Source organism: Heterocephalus glaber, unplaced genomic scaffold (genome assembly GCF_053883595.1).
Source record: "Heterocephalus glaber isolate CG9 unplaced genomic scaffold, H.glaber_assembly_v1.0 deba00001457, whole genome shotgun sequence".
NCBI lineage: Eukaryota > Metazoa > Chordata > Mammalia > Rodentia > Bathyergidae > Heterocephalus > Heterocephalus glaber.
The window spans coordinates 41,932,190-41,945,913 of NW_028258305.1; the positions used below are offsets into that span (position 1 = coordinate 41,932,190).

The 13,724-nt window shown below is 42.1% G+C and overlaps 1 protein-coding gene across 1 annotated transcript in view; it reads left to right on the forward strand.

Annotated features, from left to right (window-relative positions):
* Window positions 1-12,427, forward strand: part of Asxl2 (ASXL transcriptional regulator 2) — a 146,641-nt gene extending 134,214 nt beyond the window's left edge. Inside the window, exon 12 of the mRNA XM_021253585.2 lies at window positions 1,046-12,427. Coding sequence (XP_021109244.1) covers window positions 1,046-3,478 — 2,433 coding nt within the window. The 3' untranslated portion in view covers window positions 3,479-12,427. The remainder of the gene's footprint in view (window positions 1-1,045) is intronic.
* The last annotated feature ends 1,297 nt before the right edge of the window (window positions 12,428-13,724 follow it).

Genomic DNA, 13,724 nt, shown 5'->3' on the forward strand with positions numbered 1-13,724 from the left:
GTTTGTTTGTTTTGTTTTGGTACTAGGGATCGAACTTGGGTCCTTGCACTTGCGCAGCAGGCGCCAAAACCACTGAGCTAAATCCCTGGCCCAGGACTGCCGACCTTTTGAGAAATTAACAAAAAAAAATTTGGTGGCCTTACTTTTTTTGTTGTTTTGTTTTTGGTACCGAGGATCGAACTCGGGACCTTGCGCTTACGAGGCAGGAGGCGGAACCCCTGAGCTAAATTCCCAGCCCTTAGTGGCCTTACTATTAATGTAAGGATTTCCAGAAGGATGGCATGCATTTTCTTAGACCTTAATGGCTTAATTTTTAAAAAATTAAATACTCTAGAACATCTCTGAACAATTATTTGCTCCTTTAAACTCAACTAGCAACTAGATACCTTTATCTCAATGCATTATAATTAACTATAGTGACTTAAAGTAGTGTTTAGGAGAGGGAGTCAGACTTTTTTTTTTTTTTTTTTGGTACTGGGGATTGAACTCGGGTCCTTGCACTTGCGCAGCAGGCGGCCAAATCGCTGAACTAAATCCCCGGCCCCAGGAGTCAGATTTTTATGACATGGAAATCAGTGGTGGTTTCAAACCTGATAATGCATTAGTTTATCAAAAGTAGATTTTTAGAAATGTATTTTTTCTGTGAGTTCCAATTTGTATATTTTGGAATAGAACCCAAAGCATACTTTCTTTTTTGAGACAGGGTCTCTCTATGTAGTCCAAGCTGGCTTTGAACTCATTATGTAGCCAGGCTGGCCTTGGACTGAGTCCTGGGGTTACAGGTGTGCACCCCCACACCTAGCATTTGTAAAAGGCTGCACCGATGAATGTAATGCCAGCCTGGGCAGACACTGTGTGTGTGATGCCCTGTGTGGTGGGGATAATGGGAAGGGCCCTAGACACATTTCTGTTGCTCAATCACCCCCTCGCCACGCTTCTCACAGGTGCCGTTTGAGCCATCTTCTCTAAAATGTAAGTGGTAATGAAATTGTCTTATAAATGAATACTAATCTCCGTTGTGTTTTCCCCGCCCTACTTCTTTCAGATCCCGGTCTCCAGAATCTCCCCCATGCCGTTTCCTACATCGCAGGTCTCTCCCAGGGCTCGTTTTCCAGTCCCCATCACTAGTCCTAACAGAACAGGAGCCAGAACTCTTGCAGACATCAAAGCAAAAGCGCAGCTGGTCAAAGCACAGAGAGCTGCAGCTGCAGCCGCTGCCGCAGCCGCTGCAGCCGCCTCAGTTGGAGGGACCATTCCCGGCCCAGGCCCCGGGGGTGGACAAGGTCCCGGAGAGGGTGGTGAAAGGAAAACCGCCAGAGGAAGGAGTCCAGCCTCAGACAGAGTCAGTGCAACTGGAAAGGGCCCTACACTGGAACTGGCAGGAACTGGAAGCAGGGGAGGTTCGAGAGAGCTTTTACCCCGCGGTCCAGACACTCAACCCCAACCCGAGACCAAGACCCCAGGCCAGACACAGCCTCATAGTGTCTCTGGAGCACAACTACAGCAAACCCCCTCAGTGCCTCCAGCACCTGCCATCAGTGGAGCATGCACAAACATTGCATCACCAGCCCATGTAGACAAACTGAGTCATGAAAGCTCGGACCCCCCCAGAGCAGCAGCCACAATGACCTCCCCTAGCCACCCGCAGAGGTTCAATGCATGTGGACAGGAGAGAGGTCCTTCTCCGAAGGGGCCTGCTCTGATCTCAGGAGCCTCCCCTGTTTGCTTCGTAGCTGATGGCACAGTTGAATCCAAAGCTTGTTCTAGTAAGAATACACCCAACCCTTCAGCCTCAACAAAAACAACTGCTAATGCTCCAGTGGATATGACTCCCTCCCCTTTGACGTCTTTATTGACAACAACTACTTTAGAAAAGCTCCCTGTACCCCAGGCCAGTGTAATTGTAGCATCTACTGGATCAGCTCCACCCTCAGCATCTTCTAGCCTTAAAACCCCAGGAACTTCTGCAAATATGAATGGACCCATTTCAAGATCAAGCTCTAGTATCCCTGCTAATAATCCTTTAGTTACTCAGCTTCTCCAGGGCAAAGATGTTCCCATGGAGCAAATTCTGCCTAAGCCTCTCACCAAAGTTGAAATGAAAACTGTTCCACTGACAACAAAAGAGGAAAAGGGGGTAGGGGTACTTACAGGTACCACTGGAACAGAAAACAGCACCAGAGAGGCGGTTAGTGATAGACAGCCCCATCCAGTGGTCATCCAGCAGCTAGGGAAAACCTTGCAAAGTAAACAGCTCCCCCAGGTTCAAAGGCCCCTGCAACTTTTTTCAGCTAAGGGTCTGAGGGACTCTAGCATTGACACTCACCAGTACCAAGAAGGACTAAGTAAAGCAACCCAAGATCAGATCCTTCAGACTCTCATCCAGAGGGTTCGGAGGCAGAATGTTCTCTCGTTTGTGCCTCCCTCCCAATTCAACTTTGCTCACTCAGGTTTCCAGTTAGAGGACATCTCCACAAGCCAGAGGTTCATGCTGGGTTTTGCTGGCAGAAGGACATCCAAACCTGCAATGGCAGGTCATTACTTACTGAATATTTCCACCTATGGCCGAAGTTCAGAGAGCTGTAGAAGGAGCCATTCTATAAACCCCGAAGACCGCTTCTGTCTAACTAGCCCCACTGAAGCCTTGAGAATGGGATATTCAGATTGTAAAAACACAACAGGAGATAGTAGTAGTGGCAAAGAAGATGAAACTGATGAAGAGAGTACTGGTGATGAGCAGGACTCTGTGTTGGTGAAGGAAGAGCCCAAGGCTGCCCAGAGTCCTGGCAAGCATGACACAAGTTCAGGACCCCACAGTAGAGAAACCCCATCCAGCAATGATTGTTTAACTAACAAAACCATGAAGGCTGAGACACCAGTGAATGAGCATGCCACTCTAAGCAAGGAGAATTACCTGTTCCCCAGAGGCCAGACATTTGATGAAAAGACCTTAGCCAGAGATTTTCTTCAGGCAGCACAGAAACAAATGGCACAGGCCGTTAGGGGTAAGGCAATGCGCAGCAGCCCTGAGCTGTTCAGTTCTACTGGTTTTTCTCTGCCTGCAGACAGTCCCACCCATCAGCCTCTACTCCTTCCACCACTGCAAACCCCAAAGTTGTATGGCAGCCCCACACAGATAGGGCCAAGCTACAGAGGCATGATCAATGTCTCCACCTCATCCGAAGCAGACCATAACTCTGCTGTACCGGGTAGCCAGGTGTCTAGCAATGTAGGTGATGTCATGTCTTTCTCAGTGACTGTCACTACCATCCCTGCTAGCCAAGCTATGAATCCCAGCAGCCATGGCCAGACAATTCCTGTTCAGACCTTTCCTGAGGAGAACAGCATAGAGGACACACCTTCAAAATGTTACTGCCGGTTGAAAGCCATGATCATGTGCAAAGGTTGTGGAGCTTTCTGCCATGATGATTGCATCGGCCCCTCCAAACTGTGCGTCTCCTGCCTTGTTGTTCGGTAATGAATCTTGAAAGATGTAACACACTGTAAAAGGAGGGGGAAGTGTAGGGTTAACAAGATGTGTTTCTGCATCATTTTGGAATCACAGAAATAAGGTTTTGGTTGTCTTAAGAGACAAATGTTAATCAGGAATACAGAGTACAGGTCCTTTAGATTTTAGAGGAAGAGCACCTTGTATAGTAAGTTTAAGTCAAGCAAGACTTTGTAAATTTGTGACAAGTTTGCACTTAAAAAATCATGTAAATATGTCACATTTGGTTACCATTTTTTCAGTGTTTAGGTGATGATGTATTCTTTAAAATTATGTGTATGTTCCACTTCACGTGACACTGAGAAATGCTGAATGCCACGCATGGTGAAAGGAAGCTGTCTCCCTTTTGGCCTTTTGTGAAACTTAGGAAAAGGAAGGAATGGTCTGTTAAGCGGCCATTCGTGCTGATTTTGTCTGCAGGGTCTGGATGTAGGTTATTCGTAGATTATTTGGCCTTTGGAAGATTTGGATTCAGAGTTTGCTCAGTCTCTTGACCTTCGATGGAACCCTCTTGCGTGGAAGTTTTCCACAGGTATTGATGTCACAGGGAGTGTTTCTTTCTGACCCAGCAAGCCCTGACTTGGTTCTTGACTTACACAGACCAGCACCGCCACCATGCAGAGCCCCGCTGTCCCCTAATCCCACCCTCCGGTCTGAAAGGACGATCTGGCCTGTGGAGGGAGTGCCTCAGGGCCCCACTTTGTGACTGTTCTGTGCCTGGTGACAGCACTGCAACAACACCCTGCACTTTGTCATGCGTGAGAGTACGCAGTGAGCGGGCAAGGGTTAGTGACGGGATGCATTCAGCTGTGTGTCATTGGGCAGGGACTAAATTACAGAAGCTTAAACTGAGTGTAAAGAACTGTGGAAGACCACTTAATGCTAGAAACAAGGTGTAGTATTTTTACCTCTTCTCTCCCAACCCGTTACCTAGCGTTTCACAGTCAGCCGTTGGGATAGGTAGAAAATCTCCTACGCAGCATGTTTGCTCCTTCTGTTCAACTTGTTTCGACCTCGCAGGCATCTGACAAGGATGGAGTAATCTTACTAGATCTTACCTTACCCACACGTATGTGCACACAAACATAGTACAAGACACTTTGCTGTTTTTGAAAATAAGTCCACTGTTACAGAATTACTGCTCTCTGTGCTAGGGATGCCTAAGATAAAAGGGCTTCAGTGAATGGCTAAGGGATGGTCTGACAAGGAAGGAAAGTTAGTTCCAAAATTTTGTGGGTTTTTAATTCTTTTTTAATTTTTTAAACTCCTTCTCTAGTGATTAAATTTTTTTGAATGCATACTTTTTAAGTCATGATTAAAGAACTTTTTTTTAACCCTATAGTTTACCAAAATTTGGTTTTAAGAAGATTGTCAGTTTGCACATTTGCTTATTTATTTCAGTTCTCCTAATTTGAGATGTGTAAAGTAATATTAATACAACCTGGTGCAGTTATGTTTATACTTAATATTCTAGATGTGATTCTTACAAATTTCAGGACAATTTAAACCTTTTTATTAAGTCACATTCCAGACCAGGAGAAAGGAGGCAATAATCTGTTAGACTCCCATTCTGCTGTCCACCCCTGCCCACCTCACCCCCAAATGCTTTCCAGCAGTGTCTGCCCCAGACGCCTTAAGAAACTCCAGTTTCTTATTTTTCTTCTCTGGCTCATTTGTTGTGGCTCAAGGCAAATACAAGATTGATTACTGTTCCAGTTTCAGCCAAGACAATATGATGTCCCTCAATCCTCCCTTTTTCTTCCACCGCGTACATACCTGAGAGGTTTAAAAGGCTTCAAGCATCCAGGGATAAAATAAGTTCTCCAGTGAAGGGCCAGTAGGAAACAGAAACTGGGGTTGCCCTGCTCCCAAACTTGAATGCCCTGGGTAATTCCAGTGGGGTTTTAAAAACCTGTTGTTGCCAGGTGTGGTGGCACACGCCTGTAATCCCAGCACTCAGGAGGCTGAGGCAGGAGGATTGCTGTGAGTTTGAGGTCAGCCTGAACTACAGAGCAAGACCCTGCTTCAAACAAAACCTGTTGGTGAGGAAGACTTCTGTGTGCCCAGCCGCTTGCTCCACCCCCATGACAGCGCTGAGAGCTGGCCTGTGTGCCTAGAGAGGCTGAATGTTTCAGAATTGACCCCTGCTGCATGTCCATTACCAGTCTGCATTGATGAAAGTGACTTTTCTGCTTCATGACTGCCAGAAAAGCGTCCTTTAATGAATTCCTTTATCTGCAGATGGATGGAGTATAACTGGGCCAGGAGAGCATCAGGGATTCTCAGTCCCATCTACAGAGGAAACCACATGGTGCTTCCTCTCGATCCAGCCCTGCAGCTAGGTCCCAAGCTTTGTTGTTCATGAGATTCCCCTAAACAATTCCCAGCAAAATACTTGCATTTAGTTATACTTCAGAAACAAATTGCCGGCTAGATACAGTGCGTCAGGCTTTACAAGATGCCAGATGAGAGAATAGACTCTTAGAGTGGTAGTAAATTAAATACTGATCCACTTACTAATTTGTTTAAAAACAGTGGTTTCAAATTGAGAGCCATTCATTTCATAAACTGAATAGTAAAGAAAAAGTCTGGCCCCTTTATTACAGTATAGTACTTCAGTACTTTTAAAGCAATTTCTGTCTTAGTTGTTTTACCTTTAAATTCACTCTTAATAAATGCTCAGCACATCTTCGAGCATTAAGTGGCACCTTCCAGGGATGCAGCGGGTATGTCTGAAGGATGTGCTGACAGTATGCCCTCCCTGCCCCTCAGGTATCTCAGCCCAGCAAGAGCATTCATAATGTGTCATCTCAGTCTGATTTATAAATGTTCCAAGTTGTCCAGTAAACCCCAAATCTTAAGATTTTTAATTAATCAAAATTCTTCATCCTGTTAAGTAGAAAATAAAGCCAAATAACCCAGATTTGTTCGCCCTACTTCAGTTCCTTAGCCCCTATGTTCAAAATACTGAAGCCATCTGTAGTCTGTGTAACATTTCTAAGAATAAGAGCTGGCCAATGGGAAACTTTCCTTGGGGTGGGGAAAAATATGCTTACATTGGCTGGGAAGACGCAGGTGGAGATGTTCTAGAGCTTATCTCAGATTTAAATAGATTGCCAAAGGAAGACCTCATTGCCTTCCGGATGAGGTGCGGTGTCGTGTGTAGTAAGTAATGCCCTGTTACATCCTAACTGCTAATTATTGCCTTCTTTGGCCTTTGAGATCCTTAAAGAACTCTTTGGTTAAATGATTAGCCATAATTAAAGGTCTCTGGTCATCGTACTGCTATTTATTTCTAAAACACTGTCAATGACCAGTGCTGTGGTCACTTTCAACATCACATTGACATAATGCGGAGGAGAAAGTCTCCATTCCATTACAAGAGTGTGTTAAGTAAACGCCTTGGCCTAGGATAATTTTCAACTCATTTTACTGAAGAGTCCAAAGAGACTGAGAAACATGATGGTAGGCAGGGTCCTCTCCGACATGTTTCAGTACCTGCATACCCGCTGAAAGAAAGCAGTGGGTAAGACATTTCGTAAAGTTGAAGCAATAGCTTCTTAGAGTCTTGGTTATTTTATTTTTTTTTAATGCTTTACATTTGATACAACTATTAAAGATCAATTTTAAATATAGCTTTCCAGTAATATATTTTAAGTAATATATATTTTAATATCTATGTAAAAAGTGACAGAGGAGGACTGAATTTCTCACATATGGAATGTTTAATGTAAGACCGCACTGTTAAGGTACACATTATTTCAAGGGAAGTTGCTCTAAAGATACTCAGATTATTTCCCAGAAATGCAATAAGGGGGATAGTTTTGGGGTTTATTTTTTATTTTAAATGGAAATTGACTTATTTACCACAAGCTATTTTTTCCTTCTGGCTATAAGGTTTGTACAGACTGGTTTGGTAAATGCTGAACTTTTGTGTCTTGCCTTTTTCAAGGAATTGTTAACGTTGGAATTGAGGGTATGTACAGAGAAGCTGGTGTCAGCACCATTTAATAAGGCGTATTTTTACACAAATACAGAGAAAATCATTTTACATAAGAAAATTTTAAGTATTTGCAATAAATATATGTATATAGATTGTATGTATTCATATATTATTTTTCATTTTATTATTGAGTAAAAGATAATTAAAAGTGACATTAAAACCTTGGAGTTTTTGATGAATCTTGAGGTCTGACATACACCCGAGTGGCGGGGAAAGGCCTAGGCCTTCAGTTGTTGCCTTATACTGTTCGGGAAGTTACCACAGACCTTGTGGAAAGGACTACAGTGAAGAATGTGGCGATAAACCAGGGTAGTGCATTTCTTTCAGAACTTACGTATTCTTCTGTCTCCATGTTTGTCCCCAAAATCTGTTCCCAGAAGTGGAGAAAACACTGGAAATGTTACTGGAAAAGTGAAGAAAACACAAAAAAGTCTCTTAGATATACCCATTATTTGCTTCTAAAACAGAATGATAAGGAAATATTTCAGTGGGGAAATAGGTTTTCTCTTTTTTTCTCCATGGTAATTAATAATTTATTAGCAAACATTCACTGCCACCCCCCTCCAGGCCCTGGCATATGTGAAGAAATAACCTCTTGATGCAGAAAATATGATTTGTTTCTCAATTCCCTGAGAAGTGAATTTCATAGCCATAGTTGTAGTCATGTCTTGCCTGACTAATGGAGACATTGAAGAGCTAAGATAGTTGTGCAAAGAGAAATATCTCTGCCTTGGTTAGATTCTGTTTCAGCATTTGACCCTTGGATTTTGAACTCCCTTGTGTCAAGAGCAGTTACGGAAATAAGGACTGAGCTGAGTGTTAGGGGAGATTGATCACCCACACTTAGACTGCTAATTGAACAGAACCCATTTTGTGGTTGTAAAAGAAATACTGGATTTTAGTATGTGACGGGGGAGCAAAGTGATACCTAGATAGGTAGGTCCTTGGAAATCATGGTGTATATCCTCTTTAAACATGGATAATGTGTAGATTCATTGATGGCCTGAAAGGAAAATTGGTATAGTCAGATTTTCAAGAATATGAAACAAGGTCTCACTATGTAGTTCAAGCTGGCCTCAAATTTGTGATTCTCCTGCCTCAGCTTCCCAAGTGCTGGGATTACAGGCATGCACTACCATCCCCAGCTCAAGAATTTGTTTGTGTTTGGGGTTTTTTTGTGTGTTTGTTTTGCTTGGGGTTTGGGTTTTTTGTTTTGTTTTTTTGAGACAGAGTTTCACTTTGTAGTTTCAGGCTGGCCTTGAACTCACTATGTAGACCAGGCTGGCTTCGGACTCTGGCAGTCCTCCTGAGTGCTGGGAATATAGGTGTATGTATCTTAAAGTCCGATGAAACTGGCTTATTGTAGTTCACTAGTTTTCCCCCCAAATTGCTCTGCTCCTCTTTTCACAGAAAAGGCATGTTTTGAAAATTAAGGATACACAGCAGTGCTTTTAAAAAGATAATTTTCTAGGGACTGGGGATTTATCTCAGTGGTTCTGCCATCTGCCTCAAAAGCGCAAGGTCCCGAGTTCAATCCCTGGTACTAAAAAAAACCCAAAAAGATAATTTTCTAAAAAGCAAGTCCGCTGGGTGAAAATCTGTGGAATAGGAGATGAGGGTGGTAATATTCTACTGGATTCTAAGGTATCAGAAACTCCAGTGCCCAGCAGGGTCATATATCCAGTAGTGGTTAAGAGTGGACTAAATAGGGCCAGGGATTTAGCTCAGTGGTGCTGCTGCCTGCCTCACAAGTGCAAGGTCCCGAGTTCAATCCCTGGTACCAAAAAAGAGAGTGGACTAAATAGTTATTTTTTAAACAGAAATTTCAAACATCCAGATAACACAAGACACCGGAGATAGTTCAGCCCTCGAAGAGAACAGCATACTAAGTCTTAGCTGAAAATGCACTGTTTCTGAAAGAAGTTCAGTCAATCTCAGGGAACATCTGCGTCCTTGTAAATCCAATGTAAGAGATGAAGGTGAGCTCTTTAAATGTGTATAAATCGTCCATTATGACCATTTACAAAGGCTGATTGACATTTTATCATTTAGGTTGGCAGCCTACCTCGTGGGCAGTAAGTTCTTATGCAGGTGGTGACATGGAGGCTAGAGGTGGGGTTGGTCTGCGGTTGAGTGAGGAAGTGCAATATACCAGAACACAGGACCGTTGCAACTTGGATCCTCATCTACCCACGTCACAGAGCCTTAGAAATTGTTCAGTGCTCTTTAGACTACTTGACCTCATTCAGTCTTCAGAAGTTAGAGTTTGCATGTTTCTAATTTTTTATGGGCAAACCCATGTTTCTAATTCAAATGCTTACTGGGCATCTACTATGTGCTAAGCACTACTAAAGAGCAGTTTTGCAGGGGTAAGCAAAAGCAGTCAGGCAACGTGTAAAAAGTTCTTCCTACAGTAGTAGTCATACAGCATGTTTGTCGTTGAAGGAGTAATCAGTGCTACATCTTTCCCAAGACATGTTCAAAGTACAAATGAGTTACAAAGTACAAGTATTAGAGGTGCTGGACAAAGCAGTAGCAAAACATGAAGAAAAACCAGTGCCTCTAGATGAAAAATAGGTATGGGGAAGGGAGCAGTCATGGTAGTAAAATTTACCTTTTTTGAGAATGTGGGAATAGAATTGACAGATTTTGAGAAATCTCTTAAATCTAAAGAGACAAGGAGGCATGCCAAAAGCAGTCCCTTAGGACTAACTCAAGTCAGTATTAACACCCTTTCAAATAACAGTTGGGGTAAGTAACATAGCTTGCCTGTCACTGTTCAAACTCAGTAGAAGCTCAAGGGAGGGGTTTTTTTGTTTTGTTTTGTTTTGTTTGGTACCAGGGATTGAACTCAGGACCTTGCACTTGCAAGGCAGGTGCTGGACCACTGAGCTAAATCCCTGGCCCCCTCAAGGGAGTTTTTTAAAGCATAATTTTTCATCATCTAGGTGGGAAGGAGCTGTCTCTTCATTTTGAGTTGTATCCTGTTTTCTCCATAAGGGATAAAGTGGGTGTTCTTGGTTTTCCCTTCTTCCATTGTAGAATTGGCCTTATTTTTTCTCTTGTAAGTCATAGAACTTGAATTTAAAAGGGCTTCGGCAAAAAATAAATAAAAGGGCTTCAGCATTACCCTGTACCAGTGGCGGCAAACCTACAGCACGCATGCTGCAGCAGCCTGGTTGTATCATTGAAAGCTCTAAAAGGTTTGCCATCACTGCCCTATACCTTTTCATTTTAGTGATGCAAATCCTAATTCTTTTGGACTTTTGGGGTAGAAAAGTTTTAAGAGGATAAATGGTTGTGTTTTGTCAGTGCTTAGTCTTGATTTTTCCTCACCACTTGTCTTTAATCCAGATTATTGGATTTGCAACTCAGTTTCTGTATGCCAAGATATCTGTATTCACCTTTCAGTCAGAGATATTAGATGTATTCCACTATTCAGTGTAGTCTCAACTCTGTTCAGAAACTGGGAGGGTGGATACCCTCTATTTTCCTAGTAACTGGTGACTGTTGAAGGTTGAGTTTCTTTCATACTGGATTGGCCAAGGAATATTGTGTACTTCCACATAGCTTTCATCCTTCATCTGAAAAAACCCTAAAAAAAGTTCTTCCTAGTAGGTAGGACAGAGAAAACCTTAAAAAGTTAGAGATCAGCTGTGACAAGATAATGGGTTCTCCTGAACAGCAGCTTCAAATTCAATTTTCCTCGTTCTTCAAAAGAAGCTGGCAGGAGTGAGGACGGTCTTGATATTTATCTTAACTGGAGGATGCCTTGAAGAAAGGTAAACCTGAGGTGTAGATTTAGGAACATTTTGAATTAACTTAAAGTTTTTTAAAATGTTTGGGGTTTCCCTGTTAGGGTGAATTGCCATGAGCATAACATGGAATTTGATTTCAGCCATTCCATGGGTTAAGGGATGGTTTTGTGTTGAACTGTGGCAGCTTTGGCCACTAATCAGGATTTGGGGTCACACACCTGTATCTGTTAAGTGAAATGGATGTAGGCTTCATGGACACTATTGACCAACTTGAGTCAAGACTTCATTTTGTTAAAATTAATTAGAGATCCTCTCTTTAAATATTTAAAATTCAAATTAGCCCAATAAGAAAGCAGTGCATTAAAAAGCATATAAAAATACTTTACAACTTATTCTACACACCCTATATACTTCCTGTGGAAAGAATGGTATATAAAAATTTACATGTCGGGTAAGTTCTTGTAAGAAACCCAAGAGTTTCATGTTTTCAGATATCTAGAGCTTGGAAATGAAGATGGGCTTTAGTCCTAAGTCAGCGATTCTTTTTCATGTTAGATTTTCAGGCAACAACCATTTGGCGACTTCATAGTGACCCCAGCTGAACCTATATCTAGTCACTTTGCACACATTTTAAATTAAAATTCTTCCAGTCTCATATTTGTCTACTCTGTTAGGTGAGAAAATAGGTTCTAGGCTGGGAAGGACATAATAGTTCTCTGATAATAAACTACTGATTAAAGAGCAAAGAATTCAGTTTCTAGAATCCATGAAAGTTGCAGAGTACATGACGAATGAAACTCTAGAAATGAAAAACTTCTATTCATAAGTGCATTGATCTATTTTTTCCAAAACTGCTCTTAATTCTGTGTCTCTGTAACATACCTTTCACCAGCACCAAGAAAAACCAGAAGGGAAGACATGGCCTTACATTGGTCTTGTTCACACTGAAGTCTTTATGCACATAGGCCTTAGCACTTTGACAGATAAACTCTACCTTTAGCTCCTCACTGTCATCTTTATTCCTCTTACGCTTACACTTTTCCTTTTATGGGTCGTATAGAAACTACCTTCTTCAGAGTTGAATGTACGATGTTTCTGCACATGGACAAACTGTATCTCAATGACTCCTGTTGAATAAAGGCATACAGTTTTACTCTAGCACTTGTGCTTCTCTTTTCTAAAGGAACCAGATGCCTGCGCATGGCTTGCTCACCTGTTGCCCCCACCCCTGTGCTTGATTGCACAAGTGTCCCTGGGTCATGGCTGTGTCCATCTCTTTAGTACACACTCAAACAGGGCTCAAGAACTCATTAGCAACCAAATGTGTACCTTTCATGGGCATGGTGGTGATCGCCTGTAATCCTAGTATTTGGGAGCCTGAGGCAGGATTGCTGCAATTCAAGGCCAGCCTGAGCTACATAGCAAGACCAAGACCAGCCTGAACTACATGGCAAGACCCTGTCTCAAAAGAAAAAAATATACAAGCTGTAATAAAAACATTGTAGTACTGGCATAAGGACAGATAAACCAAACCAATGTAGTAGAGTAACCTAGAAATAAGCCCACCCATGTGCTATCAAATGATTTTCAAAGTGAGTGCCAAGGTCAGTCAATGTGGAAAAGACAGTGTTCAGCAAAGGGTGTTGGAAAATCTGGATGTCCATGTGCAAAAGAATGAAGGTGACCCTTACCTAACACCATAAACAAAAATTAAGGAGAAAAAGTTTATAAAACTTGCATAAAAACTTCATAATTGATTTGAAAATTATTTGTAGAACATGCAAAAACTGGCTGCAAAAGAAAGGATTGTTGTACCCTAGACTGTATCAAAGGATATTATTGATAGAGTGAAAAGGCCAGCTAAAGAAAGGTGAAAAGTATTTGCAAATCATCTGATAAAAATTACTTCAAATATGCAAGTATAAAGGACAACTCATGGGCAAAAGGGTAGATATTTTTCCAAAACAGACACAGCAGAAACAAAAAATGTCAGGGATGTGGTGAGATGAACTCTTACACATTGCTGATGGAAAGGTAAAACAGTGCAGTTGTGGAAGCCCTGATTGGTCCTTGAAAATTTAAGAACTACCATATGGTCCATCTATGCCCCTCCTAGGCATATGCCCAAAGCAGTGAAAACAGACTCAAAACATTTGCATGCCAATGTTCATAATATTATTTATTCACAATAGTCTTACAGTAGTAGGAACCCTAATGTTCACTGACAGATGGTTGGGTAAAATGTGATATATATGTGCAGTGGGGTATTCAGCCTTAAGGAAGAGAATTCTGACACATGCTACATGGATCAACCTGGAAGACATACCAAACAAGGCACTAAAGGACAGATAGCAAGTGATCCCCATTATATGAAGTACCTAGAGTAGTCAGATTCAGGGAGTAGAATGGTGATTGCCAGGGCCAATGAGCAGGGGAGGAAATGGTGAGTTACATG